This window comes from Barbus barbus (assembly GCF_936440315.1).
Source record: "Barbus barbus genome assembly, chromosome: 9".
Classification (NCBI taxonomy): domain Eukaryota; kingdom Metazoa; phylum Chordata; class Actinopteri; order Cypriniformes; family Cyprinidae; genus Barbus; species Barbus barbus.
Window position 1 is genome coordinate 1,132,916 of NC_136737.1, and position 20,044 is coordinate 1,152,959.

Sequence of the window (20,044 nt, forward strand, 5' to 3'; positions counted from 1 at the left end):
ATATTGTTGTTTATTGTACTGTTTCACTCACTATTCTTTAACAGTAGGTGATATGCAGTCAGGAAGTATGCTATCTGGAACACAGCCCCTGTCTCTAGAGAGGGTTTAAACACGCCTACCTAGTGCACTACAAACGCGAGGGGCGGTACTTACGGTCAGCGCCCCGCCCACACCGGACTCCAGTAGCCGCTCCGCGCGTGCCGCGCGCTCACTGTCTCACCTGTACCGGACATGAACGCACCTCATCTTCGTCTTCCGCTGAAATCTGATGGAGTGTAACGGGGATCCGGGCGTCGCGCGCGTCAAGCGTCAGGCCGTGAAGCGGCACCATCACAAACACAACCTCAAGCACCGATACGAGTTCCTGCAGACGCTCGGGGAAGGCACGTACGGGCGCGTGAAGAAAGCGGTGGACCGATCCGGTAGAACGGTGAGAGAGAGAGAGCGCGTTCAGGTCATGCAGCTGATATTACTACAATATTAATCATTCAAAATAAATAAAAAGCATTTAAAAAAATCAGTAAATAATAAAATATTTTGAATAGAATATAACAATATATTTTTTTACTAAAGAATAAATTGACAGAAGTAGATTTTTTTAATTGCCCTGCCGGTTTTAATCACTTTTTCTGCTTGTGGTGGAAATGATTGTGCTTTGCACTTGCTGTGTATGGTATGGCGAGCTAAAAATATGATTCTTGAGATCTGTAGTTGTATTTTCACTCATCATAGGCTGCCATTCAAATTCAGTTGATCTCAAGACCTGATTTCTTCCATCTGCACATATCCGACATGCAACACTTAAATGTTCATTTTTGATATCAATAATTCGATTGTCACTAGACACAATGTTAATTTCTGATATCATGAAATAAGTCATTTTCGATATCAGAAATGACAAATGCACATGTACAGATATCAAGAATGAACATAGTGACAACTGAACTCTTGATAATTCACATATGTACTAGTAACAGTGCAATTATTGATATCAAAAATAAAGGCTTCTACATGTAAGAGTTGTTTTTCTGATATGTGCAGTTGGAAGAAATCGATTGAATTTGAATGGCAGCGTATGATGAATGATATCAAGGGTTATATTTTGACTAGAGCACACTGAATTCAAGAATAAGAGCGTTTGCTTGTGTTGCTGAGTCTAGGTTGTTGAGGCTCAGACACACATCAGTGATCAGAGTAAACACTAAACCGGTTCTGCGGAGCCACCCAGCTTCAGAAAGAGCTTTAAATAGCCCACGGCTCAATTCACCTTATTTTTACCGGCTCCGTCCTATTGTTATTCTGTCTGAAACACAGCCATTAAAGGACCCTAACGCGTCAGTCTCATGAAGTCAGGCCTGCTCACCTCACCCTAAATCCTTTCCTTTACTGTTTCAGTCTTATCACACTAAACATGTCTCTTTAAACATATGTAGTGTTTTAAAAAATATTCAAATGCATAACAAATATTACTATGACATGTACATATTTTTATTTTAGTATATATATATATAAAATTTCAGTATTCATAGTAGTTTATTTTATATATGTATTCTATAAAACATGTACAATTTAATATACAGTATATCACTATATATATATACACTTTTATTCTATATATACACATTAAACAACAAACATTATTACGATGTAGAAAATAATTACTTTATTACTTTATTTTAGAAATGTATTCTATAAATTTCAGTAATGAGAATGTGTGAAAAACCTTAAGTATGTTTAATTTTCATAAAAATAATTGGTAGCACTTTAAAATAATTAGTTAACATTAGTAAACATGAACAAAGAAAAACAATACTTCTACAGCATTTATTAATGTTAATTTCAGCATTTACTGATGCATTATTAATATCACAAGCTGTGTTTGTAAACATTAGTTAATGTGAACTAACTGAACAGCTGTATTTTGATGAACTAACATTAATAAATGCATTGTTCATGTTAATACGTGACACATTGTGTTAATGTAAATGGCAGTAAAAGCAGGCTTTGTGTTGCTGAAGGAACAGTTCTTCAGTGGAAGTGACCTCTGACCCGTGATGGTGGATAAGGATAAGGACTGAGGTGATTTCCCAGCGCAGGCGCTATATTAGATCATGAAGGTTTACAGGAGCTCCTGCAGGAAGTGACATCACACTTGACTCACGCAGGCACTTCCTGCTGGAGACCATTCTCACCCTCTGACAAAAAACATATTTATGTTTAACCTATATTAATATTTACCTCATGCAGTTTTTTCCTGAAGTAAATCTGTTTTATTACATTTTTAATTAAAAACAAAAAAACTGACATTTAAATAATAATAATAATAATAATAATAAATCTGCTATAAAGTTTGTTTTCCGTACCTTAGAAGCACAACCCCCCCCCCACCACCACTAAATTATGAAAAACAATATTTTTATTTAATTTCTATTTAACTTAAGATACAAAATATCAGTGTTATTTATTATTAAATCTATCTTGTTTGAAGAATTCTTTTTACATATTTTGGAAATATATATGAATTAATACTGACTGGCATTTATATGTTATGTAAAATAATAATTTGAATATATCTGCAATAAAGTTAGTTGTTTTAACTTACAAGCACAAAACTACGATTGTTATGTTTTAAACTAGAGAAAAATACTTTTTTACTTCAATTATATGAAAATATGAAAACTATTTGATACAGTTATTCTCAAGTGAATTGTTTAAACATATTTTTAAAGGAAAACCAGCCAACATTTAAATTGATTTCAAGCACAAAACATACTAAAGTTTGATGGATAGAAGGTTTTATTTAATAAATACAATTGTTTAATCATTATAAATGATTTTCAGTTATATTATATTATTCTAAGTACTTATTAAAATGTTGTTTAGATTATTTATTTATTTATTTATTTAAATGATAATTGTATTTATTTCTGTGTAAAACTAAAACATAGACGCTAAGATAATTGTATGTTTGTGATGTAATGCGGTGTTTTTGTAGATGTTGCACATGCAGACGTGCTGTTTTTAAAGTTTGGTTAGTTTCCGACGAGCAGACGATGTAAATGAAGGCATGTAAATCGAACGTTTGTGTTCGCTTCATTTCCAGAGCGCTGTGTAATGGCCTCTGAGGGAAGCAAACGTGAGCTTGAGAAGCGATTCTTAGAGCAGATCAGTCGGGGTTTCCTTGAGAGAAGACTGGCTTGGGTTGTTTGTTCAGTTCTTCAGGAAGGACGTTATTACTTTCCTCTTCTGAGGAAAGACAGCGAGTCTGGACGTGTCTGACGGTTTTCTTCTTTAACTAGTTCTGTGTAGGCCTTTAACTCTCATAATAACAGTCATAATCTGTACGTCTTCTGCATTCCGGGTCCGTTTGGACCCGAAGAATCAGTATTTTATCAAACCAAAGCCATATTATATCTGATCAGCAAGTTTTAATTAATGTGCAAAATTAAATTTGAATGTTACCACAGTATTACCACATTTAGCCCTTTTATTATTCATATTCATGATTATCAACAATATTCAGTCCAAACGTGTGCGAAAAACTCAAATTAATTTTTTGAGAAAATAATTTTTGACACTAATGGTGTTCCATACATGCCTTACAAACCTTTTCAATGGTTACATCTCTTAAACAATAATAGTAAAAATAGTCTAACCTTTTTTAAAGTTTAAAAAAAATTTTTTTTTGCAAAGTTTTATTCGCTTACTAAATACTATGCATTTTTTTTAGGAATGTGTAAGTATGCCTTGTGTGTCAGAACAGATGTGTGTGTGTGTGTGTGTGTGTGTGTGTGTTTGTCCATCTGCCGGTCATCAGTGACCTGTGGAGACACGTCTGACTCACACACACACAGGAATGTAAAGCATGCCTGACGACACACACACACACACACACACACACACACACACAAAAGAAGGACAAAAGAGAGACTGAGACTCAAAGACTAAAAGCATGCAAACGCATCACGACACAATCAGACATCAATCACTGTGATTCATTCCCGAGGATCTGCCGTGCCTGATCTCAGTTTTACTGTAAGCAGTATGAAAATCATTGTGAAACTATCTTTGAGTAAATGTCACTTTCAGTATGACAGAGTTGCGTAAGATTGATTGAGAGAGAAATCGTTCTGCTGCTGCTTCAGGATCCATCCGAGAACTAAACTAAATACAGTCCTTCACTGATCGAGTCATTTTCTGTACATTTAACGTTTCAATTTTTAACATTTATTCTTAATACAGTATGTAATAAATTAATGCTCTATTAATATTAAATAATAAAATGGATTATTATAGTATATTAATATAATTAACCTATATGATTTTATTTCATTATATTAATAATGCAATTGTAAATAATTGTAAACATTGTTAAATATTTAAATTAATATTTAATAATTGTTTAATATGTAATAAATCAGATTTTAAATAATGTTAAATATATTGTTTTATGTTCATATATTCATTATATCAACGTATAAGTTGTATAAATATAATTAACAGATTTATTATTATAAATGAATGTTATATATTTAAATTACTCTTATTTCACTTGTAATAAATACTAAATGTTAAACATACATCGATATGATTAACCTACACTGTAAATGTGTTCAATATTTAATAATAGTTTAATATGTAATAAATTAGTGTTATTAATAATAAATATATGATTGTCATATTATTGCAACTAATTAATATTAGTGGTGTTACTATGTTAAAAAGCTTTATTTTATATTTAATTAAAAATATACATTTATGTTAAATAATGTAATAGCAAATATTGTGATTATTTTAATGGTTGATTTTAAACAGTGCTCTATTTAATCATATAATGTGAATATAATTAGAATGATTAAATATAATTATATATATATGCATATAATTACTTCAACTAGATGTTTTGCTAGTTTTGACCATTTCTACACTATATTACTAATACAAATATGTAGAATAATTTTTGGCTACAGTGACAGTTTGTTTGAAATGATGTTTTTTCTCATATATATATATATGTTTGGTTTTGTTCTGCAGGTGGCCATAAAGTCGATCCGTAAGGAGAAGATCCGGGACGAGCAGGACCTGATGCACATCCGGCGCGAGATCGAGATCATGTCGTCTCTCGCTCATCCGCACATCATCAGCATCTACGAAGGTGCCCGGAGCGCTCTGTTCTCGTTATACAATCCAGACAAACCCCAACAAGTGCTTTAGTGTGTCTTCATGCGGCGTGTGCTTGTGTTTCAGTGTTTGAGAACAAGGAGAAGATCGTGATCGTGATGGAGTACGCCAGCAAAGGAGATCTGTACGACTACATCTGTGAGAAACAGCGCATCTCTGAGAGCCAGGCCAGACATTTCTTCAGACAGATCGTCTCTGCCGTCCATTACTGCCACCGGGTCAGAAACCATTCTTTATATATAGTTATTTTCTATTGCAAAATGCTTTAAAATGCAATATTTGGATGCTTGATTTTTGTTTTTTTGTTTTAATGAAAGGTTTTGATCCTTCAAATGTTGACTAGTGTGTTTTAAATCTTATTTAACAGTAAAACATACTTATAATATCAGCCATCATAATTTATCTGAAATAAATGAAAATATAAAAAAAAACATTTTGTTGTACTAAATTAGCTAAAAGTGAGATACAAACGAATAAAAACTAAATAGAAAAACTTAAAATTATTTAAAAAAAATTACAAACTTAAACTTAAAAAAAATAATTTAAAATACTAATAAAAACTATGTTTGCATAATAATAATACTAGAATAACACCGCTGTAATTTCTATTCTTTAATGTCTGAGGTAATGGAAATATACATTAAATTGTTAAGAAATTATTTTATTCTAGTTATCGTTTATTAACTATAAGTACTAAAATGACAAAACTGTATAGACAAATGTTTTTTTAACTATTAAAAATGATAAAAACAACAAACTTACGAACTTAAAATGAAAATTAAAATGAAAAACTGAAAATATAAAAATAAAAATTCTAAATAATAATTAAACTATATAATCATATTAATTACATTAAAATAACACCGCTGTAATTTCTATAGATTAACATCCAAGGTAAATTAAATACATTTAAATATTTTAAAAAAGTACTGAAACTAATAAAACTAAGACTAAAAGAAAAATTAATAATTATATAGATAAAAAATAATAATGATAATATAACAACAAAAATACAACTTAAAACTTTTAATTAGAAAATGCAAACTTTATTTTATTTTATTTACTAATTCAAAATAATAAAAACTAGAATGGTATAGTAATGCCAACATTTTGATTTGATGACTTTATTTATTAGAGCTCACCACACAATAAATAAATAAGATAAAATAAAATATTTCATACAGCACCCCTTTGTTTCACGCATCACCTCCAGTGACTTCAGTGGCTATAACGCTCGTCTTGCCCTCAAAAACGACCCTCTTCGGAGGTGCTTTGCAGGTTTAGGGTTTACAGATATCTGTGAGCTGCAGAGGTCAGCCAGACTCAGTATTATTTAGACGTCATGAGAGCGTTTCTCACAGCCAGGAGAACTATGGGAACGCTCGCGGGTTGCATAACGCTCATCAGCCTCCGCATGACTGCGCCGCGTCTGAGAGAAACGCTCCAGTTTCACGCAACACACACCACCGACTCTGTCCTGATCATACGGTTATGTGCGAGAGATCTGAGCTTTTGTTGCCATGTTAAATGAGGCTTTGCCCCCCGCAGAGAAACACAATCAGGAAAGACTGGCATTCCTCCCCAGATAGAAGAATCAGAGGAACGGCTGGGGGTTTTCCTGATTGCTTGTCGTTAGGAAAGTGTTTAAAAGTGAAACTGGATTTAAAATAAAATTCCCTCCAGACATCGTCGTCATTGATTAAAGGGATAGTCAGTGTTGGGAAGGTTACAGATGACTAGTTACTGCATTTAAAATCTAATAAGGAGTGTAACTTTTCAATGACTTTATTAAAGTAACATTACTTTTTGATTCTACATCTTTAACCAATGTTTTCAACTGTTTTGAAACCGTAATCGTACAGTCATACTCCACACTGATTACTGTCAGACCTTCACTTGAATTAAGATTATAATCATTTCATTTAAAGCACAGAGATCGTTCTGAGGTTAAATACAGACTTAAAATCATAACAAGAAAGAGTTTAATAGCTAATATGCTGTAATCCTTAACATTTTCATAAGTGACTAATTTAATTACACATTATTTCGCAGTAACTGTAACTACTTACAGTTACTTTTATTTTGTAATTAAATGACGTAATTCTGTTGTCTGTAACTAGTTATTCCCCAGCACTGGGTACAGTTCACCCCAAAATGAAAGTTCTGTCATTAATTACTCATCCTCATGTCGTTCCACACCCATAAGACCTTTGTTCTTCTTCAGAACACATTGTTGAATAAAGTCGTTATTTTTGTTTCTTTGCACACAAAGTATTCTCGTAGTTTCGTAAATTAAGGTATACCACTGATGTCACATGGATTATTTTAACGATGTCCTCGTTACGTTTCTGTGCCTTGATCGTGGTAGTACCCTTGCTGTCTATGGAGGGTCAGAAAGCTCTCGTATTTCATCAGAAATATAGTCATTTGTGTTCTTACGGGTTTGGAACGACACGAGGATGAGTGATTAATGACAGAATTTTCCTTTTTGGGTGAACTAACCCTTTAAAGCGACAATCAATTGCTTTCATAAAATTACACCAAAGCAGTATTATGAAATATTCCAGTGTGAATACATAACAGACCGATGTCTGCCAAATAATAACGTTCGTTAGCCTGTGCTTTGAAGGCAAGCGACATAAAAATTGGCATAATTACTCAACCGTGCGTCAAAAACGGCTCATCTAGTCAGAATTTAAAGTCGGATCAGATTTAGAAAAAGCGACGGGTGTGGTTTCTAAATATCTCTGTTTTTCCAACAGAACGGTATTGTTCATCGTGACCTGAAGTTGGAGAACATCTTGCTGGACGACAACGGCAATATAAAGGTAAGTTCGGGACAGAATGAATTTTTAATTTGTGAAGGTTTTACAACTAGATCACTGGACCTCATTTAAGAATGATCAGCTGAATAAATGTTTGTTATTCATTTACACTATATTGTCGAAACTATTGGGACACGCCCAATGAACAGGTTTGACTACTTTAGTCAATTCCATGAGTACAAATCTTCTAATTTTATAGTCAAGTTCTGTTGCTATAAAATTAGAAGCAAACAATTCCCTAGAATATCATTATATGCTTAAACATTAAGATTTGTACTCATGGAAATTACTAAAGTAGTCAAACCTGTTCATTAGAAGGGGGTGCCAATACTTTTGGCAATATTTATTTATTTAGTCATTTAGCAGACGCTTTTATCCAAAGCAATATAGTGTATGTAGTAAACCAGGGGTGTCCAATCCTTCTCCTAGAGGGGTGACGTCCTGCAGAGTTTATATCCAACCTGCCCCAAACACACTTGCCTGGATGTTTCCAGTAATCCTGAAGACCAGTGGTTCTCAATCCTGGTCCTGTTGAACCCCCAATGTATCGTCATTTTCTCAGTCGCGGCTTTCATAGTCTGTTTGAAACGTTAACCTTGATGCTTCTGTTTCCCTAGAGTTATTAAACAAAGTGCCGTAAAACAAACACCCTATCGAAACTTGCGTGTGATTAATGGCATCAAATAAGCTATAAAACTGGCAGAGCGAAAGGCCAACAACCGCTGGATGAGAAGCACTGAAAGCACTGTCTGTTTTTCAGATCGCTGACTTCGGGTTGTCAAACCTCTACCAGGACGATAAATTCCTGCAGACGTACTGCGGCAGCCCCCTGTACGCTTCGCCCGAGATTGTGAACGGCAGGCCGTACAGAGGACCGGAGGTGGACAGCTGGTCTCTGGGTGTCTTGCTGTACACCCTGGTTCACGGAGCCATGCCTTTCGACGGACAAGACCACAAGAAGCTGGTCCAGCAGATCAGCACTGGAAACTACCGCAAACCCACTAAACCATCTGGTGAGGCTCTTAAATTAAATAGAAGACAACCGAAACGCAAGAGACCTCCTTTGTGTACTGTTTGACCTATTTTTAAACCAAGGCACAAAACTGGTTTACTGTGTTTGTCGAAGCTCTAGACTTGGCTCTTTCCACCATGCCATGTAGCAGTTTTATAGATGGAGCTTATCTATTTCTAGGAGATAACGTTCTGAATTACGTGCCTTCCATCTGTTGACCATTGCATGGCAGTCTCATAAATTTGAGTTCTGACTGTTGAGTTGACTCAGGCAGCAACTTTATTGCTGGAGATTGTCTGGTTGCCTTGATGTTGGTTGTAGTGGCTGTTTTAATGTTGACTTAACATTTTTGATGAGGTCCAATTTCTCACATGGTTTTTCATGCATCATTTTTAGCTATGTCCCTACATTACAGAGAATTACAGAGAAGCGGGAAACTGCCCGGAGTAACATGAACTAATCTTGCCACGCAATGTTTCCCAGCCCTGTTCCTGGAGGCACACCAACAGTACACATTTTGGATGCCTCCCTTATCCGTTGGAGTCTCTACTAACAAGCTGATGAGTTGAATCAGGTGTGTTTGATTGGGAAGAGCTTGAAGATGTGTACAATTGGTGTGCCTTCAGGAACAGGGTTGGGAAACACAGTATCAGGATACTGTGCACTGTTTGTGCACCCATGCTTTCATTCCCATTAGTAGTCAAAACACTGCATTGCTGATCATTTGCATAGTTACATAAAACTTTGAAACTGTGCCACATGGATACATCTGCTTTGCACTGCCAACAGTCCCTCACATTGCTAGCTCTTACTGGAAAAGAATGCCACTCACCAGTCTGTTTGAATGCAGCTTTGAAGTCTGTGATGTTGTAGGCCAGGGGTGTCCAGTCCTGCAGATGGAGGGCCATTTTCCTTCAGAGATTAGCTCCAATACACCTGCCTCTAGTGATCCTGACGACGCTGGTTAGTTGGCTCGTGCAAGTTTAATTAGAGCTGGAGCTAACTCAACTGGAAGGTGGCCCTCCTGAAGCCAGACTGGACATTCCTGTTGTAGGTCATTTGTAGCATCAATCCTAATCCTTTTTGTCATTCCACAGATGCATGTGGTTTGATCCGCTGGATGTTGATGGTAAACCCAGAGCGTAGAGCTACTTTGGAGGAGATTGCGGGTCACTGGTGGCTCAACTGGGGCTATCAGCTCCCTCTACTGGCTCAGAGTGAACCCTCAGCTACACATCAGGAGCCAGGACATGTGACTGCCGCGTGTGGCCCGACTCGCATCGCAGACTGGCTACGCCGCACATCTCGTCCTCTTCTAGAGAGCAGCTCCAAGATGCGCTGCCTGTTGCGGACAGGCGGGGCCACCGGAGGAGAACCGGTCCAGCGGCAGCGCTCCATACGCAGGTCACGCAAAGAAAACAACGTCTCGCAGACCATGCAGGAAGCTCCTCGCCCATCTAAAGGAATTCTAAAGAAGCGGGGGAGTCTTAAACAGAAAGCGCCCAGTGACTCCCAGGCTACACCCTTGGAGGAGAAGAGCCAGAACGCTTTGGCGCCATCTGTCCTGCCTCCACCTCCTAAAGGCATCCTGAAGAAGCCTTCGGAAAGCGAGTCAGGCTATTATTCCTCTTCTCCGGAGAGCTCCGGACAGACTCTTGGGAACCCAGAGCCGCACCGCAAGGGCATCCTCAAACGGCACGGCAAGTTTTCTGGCGGCCTGCAGGAATTCGGCTCGCTGGACCAGCTTGCACCCTCCTTACCAACGGTGGTCAACAGATCCCGACCAAGCGGCGCGATCAGCGAAGATAGTATCCTCTCCTCGGAGTCCTTCGACAGACTTGACCTACCTGACCGCGAGATTCCAGTCGCCCCAGTGGAGCGACCAGCAGGTGGACGGAGGATGAGAGGATGCATATCCGCTGACAATCTGCTCGACTTGAGGGAAGAGTCTCAGTACAAGGGTCACTGGGAAATGGACATGGCCTGCTACCGCGCAGGAGTGTCAGATAGCGTGTTTTCAATTTCTAACTGCGAAAACGTCACTCAGACTTACAAACAAGCCTTGGGAGCAACCGAAACGCACAGGGACTACGATCTGCAGAGATGACGCAACTCCAGTTGCGCTTGGAAAAGGAAGCAGGTTGGAAGCAAGGAAAGTACTTCTGGAGCAATGCCAGACAAAGAGTGGTCAGGGAATGGTTTCAGGCCCAGCAGGAAATTGGCCTTCGAAGAGGACAGGACGTCCTGTTTAGGACATGCATTTCATTCTGAGGGAACAGAAGTTTGTGTTGCAACAACATGCAAAACAGTGGTTTTTATTATGTAGACTTGGTCTGAGAACAGTGCCTTTTATTTTGTCAACTGCCTTTCTCCCAGTGACAAACAACTGACTGGTTATTCTTTGAAATGTTTTTAAATGACTGTTTAGGGTGTTGGCTGGTCAAAAAATACCAAAGATGACTCATGATAAAGTTCAGAACCATTGTGAGTTCAGTTTGTTTTTAAGGTGAATGCTGGTGGTAGAACACAACAAAACTCACAGTGCAAAGATTGACTAAAGTGCTCTTGAAGATCGTTCCCGCCAATTTCTGTCTTTTTACAACATGCTCAGAGTTCACAGGTGCACGGATACAATAAACTGCTGCCCGTTTATGACTTTATGTAGTCCAGACTTTAGTTTTGCATCTGTTTCATGATAAGAATTGTGCAGATAGGAGTGTTTGAACTGCTTCCATGTCGCAGTTTATTAGGATGGTAAAAGACACTGTGACCTTTCAGCATAAGATGAAACTAAAAGCGCTTCTCAAATTTTGTTGTCTTTGAGAAACGTGTTGAAATGGTGAGATTTAAATAAGGGGGAAAGGGAAGTGGTGTGTGGGCAAGTATGGTGACCCATACTTGGAATTTGTGCTCTGCATTTAACCCATCCAAAGTGTACATACACCCGGAGCAGTGGGCAGCCGGGGAGCAGTTGGGGGCTCGGTGCCTTGCTCAAGGGTCTCACCTCAGTCGTGGTATTGAGGATGAAGAGAGTGCTGGTTATTCACTCCCCCACCTACAATCCCTGCCGGCCCGAGACTCGAACCCACAACCTTCAGGTTACAAGTCCAACTCTCTATCCATTAGGCCACGACTGCCCCCTTCTTTTTAAATTTTTTTTACTGGATGTTAACAATTGTTATACAACTATTTAGGAATGGGATGGAAAGGTGTTTTGGTGTCATAGCAGGGTGTTTGGGGTCATCAATAAATGTAAACTCTTCATACAGTGTTGTTAAGTCCAGTAGAGCAGCAGTGTGATCTGTAGCTGCTCGGAGTGTCACGGCTCGAGATAATCCGGGTAATGAGGTGTTGATTTTCTGTTTGGTGTCTCATTTTGTTCAAGTTCCTGCATGTTTATTTGCCAAAGTGCCTGATTTATCTGCCCTGATGTGTTTTTGACTCATTGGAACAATAAAACAGCACAAATGAAGTGTAAAATGCCCTCTGGCTGTCGGTTCTTCTGTACCCATCATAGTCTCCTGGATAACCCTAAATGACATTTATGCTCACTGGTATGTGAGAATTGTGACGCAGCTATTATAATTGAAGTAATAATGAATTTGAAAGTAATTTAGGCAAACAGTATGCAACAAATGCATCTGTGGTCTTTTGAAGTGATAGTATGACCGGATTCCAGGGTTTTTATAGTTAATCAAAACATAAACGTAAAAAACATTTGTTACTTGAAATATACTAAACATTAACTGAAATAAAATATTAAAAAAGAAAACGTATTTTATTTCAGCTAGTTGCCAATGCAAGATTTATAATTTTTGTTCAATTTAACTTGATGTACTAAAATAATTCAAACTGATTTGAAATAAAAATTAATAAAGAATATACTGATGCATTGAAAAAGAAAACTAATAAAAAACACAAAACTAAATGAAAATGGAAAATACTAAAATAACAACTTGGGGTCATTTGTTTGCATTGCGACATTATTTTTTTCACATGTAAATTTGCTAATTATTATGCAAGAAATATTTATTGCACGTCATGCCAGTATATATCATGGTAGTGTTTGTTGTTCTGAATTTAATTCATGCTAGTTTTAATTATAATCTAATTTTACGAACAAGCTTCATTTTCTTAATTCAAAACCATTCTCTTTTGATTTCAGGGTGAAATGTGGCACTTCAGCTTAAACCACCACGCTTAAACCATTCACCGTCCACATATATGCTGTTTATTTTCACATATTTATCTTTAAAATTGAAAAAGAGTTTATCAATAGCATGCAGTCAAGTCTATGAAGAGTGCACGAAATTAATCACGTGTGAATTAATAAATGCAGTGTGTGTGTTTGACAGGGCAAAGGTTTCCTGACAGTGCAAATATTTGCTTGGGTCCAGAACATCTGTGACATTAAAACTAATGCGAACATCATCAACAAACGCTAATGCACTGGAACAGTCAACAATAAGAGAAAACAAATGCGAGAATCCATTGGTTTGAGCATATCTGATGCATCCACCTGTCAGAGCGTGAGATCCTGCACCTGCACAGGTGAGCGGAGGAGCACGGGTGGAGACGGCAGCACCTGATCGATGATCTCCTCCAGCGACGAGAAGCAGGAGCGCAGGGACACCTGGATCACAGAGAGAGTCTGGCTCAGTCAGGGCTAGCTTTAGGAATCAAAAAACTATTCCAGTTCCAATATCTAATACTAACACTGTGTCCTAACTAACACACGATAAAAGGTGTCTTAAATACCTTAAATACATTATGCTGTTTTGTTCATAATTGTTTATGCAATTTATGAAATTATATTTGATTTATATGAGACGTAACGCACGTTTTTTATAAACAGTTTAACTGAGACCCATGGCAGATTATTGCTGAAGTAATAAAAGTGTAAAAAGTGAAACCAAAAAAGAAAGTTATACAGGTTTAAGTTTATGAAAATGATTTATGAACAATATTTTATATAAAATATATATTTTATGAAACACGTTGAACTTTAAACCTGCTAGAAAATCAAAGCCATAAATCTAAACAAGTTGTGTTCCAAATTTAAGGTTGATATCTCAAAAAATGAGCTTTCAGTAAGATTTTGTTTGGGTGCAGTATCACATTTTCCCCATTAGATGGCAGCAAAACCTCCGCTGGTGCACACAGTGGTTGGGTTTGTGATTTACAGTAGAGTTTTTACAATGATTCGTCCGTTTCGTTCCTCCACCTTTGACGTGTGTGATCACAACGCTGTAGCGTACGATCATTTAACTCTGCGTTCGCGCTGTCGTTGTCCTAAAGAGATCAGCTGTCATTTATATGAATGAAACCGCTTCAGTCTTTCCAACTACAGTATCATTATTTCTGTGTTACAAACATACAGTACGGGATAAAAGCTTATAGTTCGGATATAAACTCTGACGTGTACGATAGCGATTAAAATAGTCATTTAATACTTCAAATTAAGATTTATCAATTACACTGTTATGCCAGTAGGTGGCGAAAAGGGGCTGTTCAAATGTATTTGTCTTTGAATCATTTAAGAGATTCGTTCAAAAGCACTGATTCATCCAGTAATGATACTAGTAAATCCTGAGTGAGTCATTGAATCATTCATTCATAAATTACATGCTATTTTGTTTAGTTGTCTAATGTTTTTTCTTCAACCACATCAATTTTGCACACAAACCGCTCTTAAAAGAGGACAGTATTTATGTAGCCGGCTGATTTTTGTTCATGGTATTCAGCTGCAACTAAATGTTTTGCAAAAAAAGAGACAGAATAAATATGTTTGATATCATTGCAGACGAAATGCGTTGAAATGCGCACAGGCTAATTTTAAGCTACAGGAAAAAAAAAAAAGGTGCAAAATGTCGATTTTGGTCGAATTTGAGGTTTTCACAAAAATTAGTTCATTAAGCCCTCGTTTAGCGATCTCAGTTTTCTACATTTATTCTATTTTCTTTTAGTACGTTCTCTGAGTAGTACCTTTTCTGTTTGCTTCTCGCGCTAAAGACGACACAATCCCGATAAATATACACATATACACAAAATTACAGTATTTAAGTATTCACGCAAACATAATCTGTTATGGCTTAAGTGAACGTTTGGGGAAAAACATTGGATGTGTAACATTATTTTATATCTGTGCATTACTCTATAGGCATCTGTCACATTCATGTTAATCAAACGATAAAAGAAACGAGGGAATCGCTCACTGCTCTTGATTGAATGCTTTGGTTTAGATAATCTTTATCATTTTTATAATCTTGACAAAACACATCGTCGGAAAGGTCTGAGTCTCAAGATTCCATATTTGGTGGTTATTTTTTAATAGAAGTAACACTGACAGAGAAATTGAGACGGAAATATGTATCAAAAAACATTCAAAGGCCCCCGGTGGCTGTTTGTGGTATAAGCTTTTTATATCAACTTAAAATTTGGAACATAACTTATATAGACATATGGCTTTAATTTTATAGCAAGTTTTGGATTAAAAAACGTTTATTTTATATAAAATAAAAAAATGATACTTTTTGATACTTTAATATTTTGAAATGATTCCACTTCTGTAGTAATCTGCAGACGGTCTTCTTTTATTCCAAAGCGTTCATGAATTACTAACAATCTCAGTAAGCAATAAGGTACGAGAGGCCGTGCTGTATCGTGAATAAATCACGGCTGAAGGGCGTTGTTAACTTCACTTCGGACACTGTAGTCTTTCACACAGACGCACGCAGGAGAAGCGTTTATTAGACGGGGAAGTCTCCAAATTAAAGATGAAAGATGCAACATCACGCCAGCAGGGTCCCTCATACTTCATTAAATAAATAAACAGTTAATTCTGCCGAAATACATAATACATGAAACAGTTTTGATGCTATATTATTGATACACAGGTTGCATTTTTTAATCAGACCGGAATCAGAAAGAAGCAGAACTGGAATCTGAATTGATCAGATTCAATCGATACCCAGGGCCGTTATGAGTAAATCCTCACCATGTCTGCGTTTAGGACGTTCCTCAGCAGCTGCAGCAGGCCGTCGGGGCTGAATTCATTCTTTAGGACGTCCAGTCTGACCAGGGCCGCCGTTAAACACGAGCAGGCCACCGCCGACGGAGAGAAGACCGAGAACTTCAGCTCTGAAAACACACACATGCATCTATATATTTAAGTAAAATATGCTGTTTATATATTAAATATATTTATATATATATTTTTTTTTTTTATATTAAAATATTATATATATAAAATATACCTGTGTTACTCATGACTGCTTTTGTGCTGCAGGGACATATATATATTATAAAATTGATGAATAAGATAAGATGAATCAAGGTTCATAAATTCTAATGTAAATGAATTAGTAATCAATTAACAAAAATAAATACATAAAACAAATTGTAAATAAACTGCTAAATTATTATTTCAAGTAAAAACAAAAAAAGAATAAATAAACTTGACAAAAAGTAGTCTTTGAGAACGCCTTAATATACATTTAAATCCACCACCTAATGAAAGTAAACGATTATGTCAACTAACAACACTAATGTGATTAAATGAGGCTTTGACTGGTTTTATTTTGTGAGTAATAGATGGCTGCTTCTCAGTTCAGAGAGGTTTGTGTGTGTCAGCGAGCGACAGACGCTGATGTGCAGAGCTGCAGAGGAACAATGAGCCGTACACAAAGAGCTGCTGATGCGGCGGATACCTGTGGAGCTCAGAGCCATGTAGGAGAGCCCGTGTCTCCGGACCGAAGCCGTGTCCTCGGCGCTCAGCGGCAGCGTCTGCAGCAGCGGCTCCAAGAAATCAGACGGCAGAACCGAGGCCAGATCCCAGTCCAGACGCGACGCCAGCAGCACCTCCCACTGCTGCACACAAACACATATTACAAAGATAGCAATATTAGTATTAAATAAATGAATAACAGCAATTCGTTTTTTTAATCAGCCAAGCAATATAGTTTATTACCATATTTATGCCAGGGTTATTATAGTTAACAAAAGCTAAAACCATTAAAAAAATAAATAAATAAATCACTTTAAATAAAGTAAATAAATTAAAAATCAAATGAAAACTGAATATATATATATATATAATAAAATCTAATATTAACTGTAATATTAAAGTAACACTGATAGATGCACTGATTACGATTGATGAGCAGCAATGCATTAATTAATTAATTATCTTCGAGAATCGGCTAAAAACACATCTCTCCATCTTTATTTGTGCCTCTAACTCTAGCACTCTCTATTATAATTCTATTCTTAAAAAATAAAATAGCCCCTTTAGACTTGCACTCTGTTGATTTACTAACTGCTTGTTTTCTTTAAACTCACACTAGCTTCTCTATTCTATCTGTTTTCTTTTTATCTATTATATCATTTAAAAGATGTCCTCATTTGTAAGTCACTGTGGATAAAAGCATCTGCTAATGACTAAATATAAATATTATTTTTATACTGTTATACTATTTATTAATATTTAGAATTAGCTTTTATTTTAATATTTTTATTTTAATTTTGTAATGTGCTTTTATCATTTTTATTTGAATGTTTTCATAATTTATATTTTAGGCTTTATAAATGAATGAAATTATTTTTAATGTTTTAATTTCCGTTAACAATAACAACTTCAAATGCAGGATCGTTTTAACTTTTTTTATTTTTTTCAGTGTTTTTAAGGGGTTTATATATATATATATATATATATATTCTATAAAGCCTTATTTTATCTTTTTATTTAAATTTTTGTCATTTTAATACTTAAATTATTTTATTTCATTATTAATTTACACTTAAGTATTTCTTCTAATATTGATATTTCCTTCAAATGTAGGTCATCCAATCAGAATATAATAAGAGTTTTAATAAAGGAGGTTTGCGTAAAGCAGGTCATGTGAGGTTACCAGGATCTCTGGGACGGTGACGGCGTGGTCGGTGTAGACACACAGCTTGGCGGCGCTCAGAGGAACCGATTCCCGCAGTTTGGAGGCCAGGAACATGCAGACGCACCCCAGCAGCTGCAGACGACACCTGTGCACGGCATTCTGGGACATGTACCTGTCCAGGTAGTGAACGGCCAGAGGAAACACCTCCTCCTCACACTTCTGATCCTCACACACCTGCTCCAGAACAAGCTCCGTGATTCAGGATTCAGATCAGAGTGACTTGAATCACTGAGTCAGATCAGAGTGACTCGAATCACTGAATCAGATCAGAGTGACTCGAATCACTGAGTCAGATCAGAGTGACTCGAATCACTGAATCAGATCAGAGTGACTCGAATCACTGAGTCAGATCAGAGTGACTCGAATCACTGAATCAGATCAGAGTGACTCGAATCACTGAGTCAGATCAGAGTGACTCGAATCACTGAATCAGATCAGAGTGAGTCGAATCACTGAGTCAGATCAGAGTGACTCGAATCACTGAAACAGATCAGAGTGATTCGAATCACTGAGTCAGATTAAGATTCATTCGACAGCATCAGTTCAGTGTGATTCAAGTCAATGAATCAGAGAATGATTCATTAGATTCGAATCACTAAGAGCATCATCTAGCTTTCTCTGTTCTTTTTCTATTCTATCTGTTTTCTTATTATTCATTACATAATAAAAAAAACTTGTGACGTACTGTGTTAAGATAACTGAGACTTGTTATAGCACGTGCGTATCATTGCTCTTTTGTTGATTTTCATTTGTAAATCGCTTTGGATAAAAGCATCTGCTAAATTAATAAATGCAAATGCATCCAATCAGTGCGATTCAAATCACTGATTCAGAACACGATTCATTAGATATGAGTGTGATTCAAATCACTGATTCAGAACACGATTCATTAGATATCAGTGTGATTCAAATCACTGATTCAGAACACGATTAATTAGACATCAGTGTGATTCAAATCACTGATTCAGATTACGATTCATTAGACAGTGCGATTCAAATCACTGATTCAGATTACGATTCATTAGACAGTGCGATTCAAATCACTGATTCAGAAGATGATTCATTAGACAGCATCAGTTCAAGAGATTCAAATAACTGATTCAGAATGATTCATTAGACATCAGTGCAATTCAAATAACTGATTCAGAATACGATTCATTAGACATCAGTAAGATTCAAATAACTGATTCAGAATATGATTCATTAGATATCAGTGTGATTCAAATCACTGATTCAGAACACGATTAATTAGACATCAGTGTGATTCAAATCACTGATTCAGATTACGATTCATTAGACAGTGCGATTCAAATCACTGATTCAGAAGATGATTCATTAGACAGCATCAGTTCAAGAGATTCAAATAACTGATTCAGAATGATTCATTAGACATCAGTAAGATTCAAATAACTGATTCAGAATATGATTCATTAGACATCAGTAAGATTCAAATAACTGATTCCGAATATGATTCATTTGACATCATCAGCTCAAGAGATTCAAATAACTGATTCAGAATGATTCATTAGATATCATTGGATCAAAATGATTCGAATCACTGATTCAGAACACGATTCATTAGACATCATGGATGAATATGATTCATTAGACTCTCCTCACCTGCAGCATCCATCCCGTTAAGATCGGGCGCACGAAGCGCTGCTCGTCGGTCGGTTCGGTACCGGGTTTGATGCTCGGTCTCTCCGAGTTCAGCAGGTTCTGACAGACGCGCGAGTCTCGGGTCAGAACCGCGTCTCTGAACGCGCGAATCGGTCTGAAGCTCGAGTTCGGTTCGACCAGCTCGTGACAGAACAACTCCATCTAACGGACCGATTAAAGCGGTCAAACTCACCGTCAGTCACGAGCGAGACGCGGGGTTTATGCTCACACAACTCCTAACAGCTCTACAAATATATATACAATACATTTAGTCAAATTCATATATAAAAACACATGGTTTTATTCCGTTAAAAGAAGCTTCGTGAGCGAGCAGCGGCGCGCGGCGTGCCCGCGCTCACGGGAATGGCAACGATGGTTGTGACGTCACATCGCCGGTGATGCGGCTTCAAAATTGA

At 36.7% G+C, this 20,044-nt stretch overlaps 2 protein-coding genes across 2 annotated transcripts; one reads left to right on the forward strand and one right to left on the reverse strand.

The window, feature by feature from the left end:
* The first annotated feature begins 210 nt into the window (after positions 1-210).
* On the forward strand, positions 211-12,496 carry LOC306874742 (NUAK family SNF1-like kinase 2). The gene is made up of 6 exons (XM_079424974.1): positions 211-430; positions 5,035-5,155; positions 5,248-5,399; positions 7,944-8,009; positions 8,767-9,019; positions 10,116-12,496. Exons 1-6 carry the CDS (start codon positions 269-271, stop codon positions 11,123-11,125), a joined length of 1,764 nt encoding a protein of 587 aa, XP_079281100.1. The 5' UTR covers positions 211-268; the 3' UTR covers positions 11,126-12,496.
* A 538-nt stretch (positions 12,497-13,034) lies between these two features.
* Positions 13,035-20,006, reverse strand: LOC306874810 (G1/S-specific cyclin-D2-like). The gene is made up of 5 exons (XM_079425075.1): positions 19,590-20,006; positions 17,928-18,143; positions 16,728-16,887; positions 16,016-16,158; positions 13,035-13,651 (listed from the first exon to the last, which is right to left on the reverse strand). Exons 1-5 carry the CDS (start codon positions 19,788-19,790, stop codon positions 13,541-13,543), a joined length of 831 nt encoding a protein of 276 aa, XP_079281201.1. The 5' UTR covers positions 19,791-20,006; the 3' UTR covers positions 13,035-13,540.
* Positions 20,007-20,044: the final 38 nt, after the last annotated feature.